Genomic DNA, 4,358 nt, shown 5'->3' with positions numbered 1-4,358 from the left:
CAGGTAAATGCCCTTGACTGGAATCGAACCTGGGGCCCTTGAGTCCGTAGGCTGACACTCCATTCATCCATCCACTGAGCCAAACCAGTTAGGGCAAGCATTTTATTTTATTTTTTATTTTTTTTTTTTAATTTTGAGAGAGAGAGAGAGAGAGAGAGAGAGAGAGAGAGAGAGAGAGAGAGATTGCTCCACCCACTTATGCACTCATTGATTGATTCTTGTGTGTGACCTGTCTGGGGATCGAACCCACAACCAACCTCAGTGTCTCTGGATGATGCTCTGAGCAACTTGGCCAGGACATTTCCCAGAAATCTTCTGAGCTGCTGTGGTCACACAGGTCCCAGAGCTGCCAGCTCAGGACTCTCTGATTCTGTGCTGTTCCCTCAGCACAGCACGTGGGCACTGATGAAGCCATACTGTGTTTCACCCTGAATTGTGCAGCCTCTCCCCCACCCACCCCCGCAGCACAGAACTATGAGACGACAGACACCAAGATCAGCAGGTTGCTCCCACGCTGATCTGTCCAGTAGTGTGTGGGTGAGCGGTTAACAGCTCTCTTGATCTGCCCCATTTGCCAATTTCTCTAGTGTAAATACTGCCCCTTCAGTTGGTATCAACCTACCATTGCAAAGTCGCTTGACACTGAATCAGAAAAAAATGTGCTCAGCCCGGCCAGCGTGGCTCAGTGGTTGAGCATCGACCTATGAACCAGGAGGTCACGGTTTGATTCCCGATCAGGGCACATGCCCGGGTTGAGGGCTGGATCCCCAGTAGGGGGCGTGCAGGAGGCAGCCGATCAATGATTTTCTCTCATCATTGATGTTTCTATCTCGCTCTCCCTTTCCTTTTCTCTCTAAAATCAATAAAAATATATATATATTTTACAAAAAGATACTCAGAAGCCCACTATCACCAGGTGTAATGTAATAGACATAAATAACATCAAAGAATGAATATTGGTAAACATAATTAGCAATGGATTCGTTTTGAGTGTTTTTTTTTTAAAGATACCCTTTCAGTTTTATTTATTTCATTTTTTTAATCCTCACCCGAGAACATGCTTAGAGAGAGGAAAGGAGGAGAGAGAGAAACATCTATTAGTTACCTTTTGTACATGTCCCTGGGGAGCGAACCCACAAGCCAGGGATGTGTCCTGATTGGGAGTCAAATTGGCAACTTTTCGGTGCCTGGGACAACGCTCAACCAACCGAGCCACTCCGGCCGGACTGGATTTAGTTTTAAATATACCTTCGTTTAATTGTAAGTTTATGCAATTTAATTTTTAACAATGGCTGTGTTTAGCAACCCGCTCTCAAAATTCCTGAAAATGTGCCAATGGGCTCTTCTGGGCTGGCTATGAGCTGGCTCTGGCACACACTGGGCCTGCTGCCCAGCCCACATTTATTGACCTTCTTGCTTACCCGGACTCTCTACCTTACTTTTAAATTAAGTTTCTTGTTTCTTGTCTGTCATCTCCTGCTAGGAGGTAAGTTCTGTGAGAAGAAGCATTTAGGTTTGTCTGATTTATTCACAGCTCCACCTTCTAGCACACAGGAGGTGCCTAATCAGTAGATCAATGCCTGGCACACATAGGTGCCTAGTCAGTAGATCAATGCCTGGTACACAGTAGGTGCCTAATCAGTAGATCAATACCTGGCACACATAGGTGCCTAGTCAGTAGACCAATGCCTGGTACACAGTTGGTACCTAATCAGTAGACCAGTGTCTGGTACACAGTAGGTGCCTAATCAGTAGATCAATGCCTGGTACACAATTGGTACCTAATCAGTAGATCAATGCCTGGTACACAGTCGGTGCCTAATCAGTAGACCAGTGCCTGGTACACAGTAGGGGCACACTACATAGAAATAATGCCTGGCACATAGTAGATGCCCAATAATAAGCCAATGTCTAATACACAGTAGGTGTCTAATACAGTAGGTGCCTAATCAGTAGATCAATGCCTGGTACACAATTGGTACCTAATCAGTAGATCAATGCCTGGTACACAGTCGGTGCCTAATCAGTAGACCAGTGCCTGGTACACAGTAGGGGCACACTACATAGAATAATGCCTGGCACATAGTAGATGCCCAATAATAAGCCAATGTCCGACACACAGTAGGTGTCTATTAGTAGACCACTGCCTGGCACACCGTAGGAGCCAGAGAAGTAGACCAGTGTCTGGCGCATAGTAGGTGCCCCCCCAAAATAGCTGTCGATGAATGAAAGTAAGAAAGAAGATGAAATTCATAACACGATGGTTTCCTGCAAGTTAGAAGCAACAGTGCCCTGGCATCTAAGGCCATCTGCGTCGGTGCCGCTGGGGAGGGAGGAGACCTAGGCCAGGGATGACAGGTGGAACTACAGCTGCTGGGAGCCGGGCCCTGCCAGGACCTGAACTTCAAAGGGTGATTAACTCGACTCTCTTCACCTGAGATCTGATTAGGACAAAGACTGCTCATCTGCATGGGGTTTTCCAGGAAACACAGGTACGTCTTTGCCCTCCCTGCCCTGGACCTCAGCAGTGCCCGCTCACAGGGCCCAGCCCAGAGGCCAGGGAGGGGCGGTCCTGCTCAGGGTGACACTGCAGCGCCAGGGGTGGGGGGGCGCCTTCTTCACACCATCCCGGTGGAGAGGGATGTGGTAGACCCCCAGGGAACACCCAGGGACCACAGGTGACCCATTCAGCCGGTCAGACACGGCCTCGCTGTGCCCAGGGGAGCTGCTGTGTGCACGGATGTTGGATGAATTACATGAACAGATGAATGGAATCTAGGATTATTCCATTTTTATTATTATTCGTCTGGTTTACAGAGACGCTAAGCATTTTGAAAACTGTCTTCTTCGGAATAGGTTGCCAAGTTTGGTGCCTTCATGCTCCCGCCTCTGTGTCTGAGGGTGATGATGCTGTGGGGGTGGGGAGAGAACATCTGAGGGACCCTCTGGGAGAGGGAAGTTCTGAGCCAGGGGTTAGGACCAGGATGCTGGGGGCCTGAACTCCCAATAAATAGAATAATGCCTGGGTCTGAGGGAGGAGGGGCTGGGGGGCTGGACTCCTGGGTCTGAGGGAGGAGGGGCTGGGGGCCTGGACACCTGGGTCTGAGGGAGGAGGGGCTGGGGCCCTGGACTCCTGGGTCTGAGGGAGGAGGGGCTGGGGGCCTGGGCTCCTGGGGCTGCGAGAGGAGCCACTGGTCTTGAGTGGAGAGAGCAGGTGTGGGCAGCAGGTGGGCATCAATATTCCCTCACACTGGTGATCACGCGCTCAGAATGGTTTGCTGGATCCAGTCGTAGTACTGGCAGAGGTTGGTGTAGACTCCGGGGTAGCCAGGCAGGGCACAGCGCTCCATCCCCCAGGACACCAGGCCCTGGAGTTTCCCGTTGCACACCAGGGGTCCTCCGGAGTCTCCCTGAGGGCGAGAGACCCCAATGGAGACACCCGTGAGCGAATGGACAGAGCCATGTGCATAGAGAAAAGGCCGAGATGGGGAGGCACATGGCTGATACCTGGGAAGGTGGGGAGTGGGGGGGGTGGTGGAAAGACTGCAGACATCAGCCCCAGGGTTGGGTCCCTTCCTTCCCCCTTTGGTCCCTGCTGTCTCGGGGCCTCACGGAGCCCCCCTTCGTCTTAGCTGTGTCTCTAGAAAACTGTGTGTGGCTCATCACACCTCCCCTGACTCTGGAGCCATCTCCCGGGGCTGGAGTAAGATGCCCGGAGGCCCGAGCACAGATTCCCAGGTGCACAATCAGGACAAGGACAGCAGCGATCAGAGCCGCGTGCAGGCACCGCTCGCGCTCTTTCCACGGACCATCTCGTCTGATCCGCCCACGGCTCTAAGGGGTGCTGCCTCCGCTGGACAGAGGAGGAAACTGAGGCGCAGAGGGATTAGGTCCGTTCCCACAGCTCACAGCTGGGAGGCCGCCCGGCTATTCCAATCGCTCAAGGCCTTGGCTGCCCCTGAGGTCCTTTTGCATTGAAATCCCGGCCCTGAGCCACCTCCCCCCCCAACCCCCCGTCCCCCCAACTCCCTCCGGCTCTCACCCTGGGCCTCACCTGACAGGAGTCCTTCCCGCCTTCCGGGATTCCCGCACAGACCATGCCGGCGGTGATGGCGCCGGGGTAGGCCTGCTGGCATTGCTGACGAGAGGTGACGCGGATGTTCACGCACTGCAGAGCGTTGGGGTACCTGGCTGGGGAGGCACTGCGTGGTCAGGACTTGGGGTCTACCCTCCACCAGGCACCCTTCCTCTTCCTCCCCTCTCGGACCCGGAATCCGGCCCCCAGCCCCCAGCTCGCTCCTTTCCAGGGCGCAGGAGTCCTCACCGATGGGGCTGGACGTGGTGCCCCCCGGACACGT

General features: G+C 53.5%; 2 protein-coding genes across 2 annotated transcripts in view; both read right to left on the bottom strand.

Moving 5' to 3' along the window:
* The window catches only part of KLK13 (kallikrein related peptidase 13), a 30,394-nt gene that overhangs the window by 22,845 nt on the left and 3,191 nt on the right, over positions 1 to 4,358 (bottom strand). The window lies entirely within an intron of this gene.
* Positions 3,157 to 4,358, bottom strand: part of LOC102765433 (kallikrein-14) — a 3,484-nt gene continuing 2,282 nt past the window's right edge. Inside the window, exons 2-3 of the mRNA XM_015563623.1 lie at positions 4,055 to 4,191; positions 3,157 to 3,410 (exon numbers count right to left, since the gene is read on the bottom strand). Coding sequence (XP_015419109.1) covers positions 3,258 to 3,410; positions 4,055 to 4,191 — 290 coding nt within the window. The 3' untranslated portion in view covers positions 3,157 to 3,257. The remainder of the gene's footprint in view (positions 3,411 to 4,054; positions 4,192 to 4,358) is intronic.

This window comes from Myotis davidii, unplaced genomic scaffold (genome assembly GCF_000327345.1).
Source record: "Myotis davidii unplaced genomic scaffold, ASM32734v1 scaffold212, whole genome shotgun sequence".
In the NCBI taxonomy this organism is placed as follows: domain Eukaryota; kingdom Metazoa; phylum Chordata; class Mammalia; order Chiroptera; family Vespertilionidae; genus Myotis; species Myotis davidii.
The sequence above is the reverse complement of the archived record's forward strand: the minus strand, read 5'-3'. Positions and strand labels throughout refer to the sequence as shown.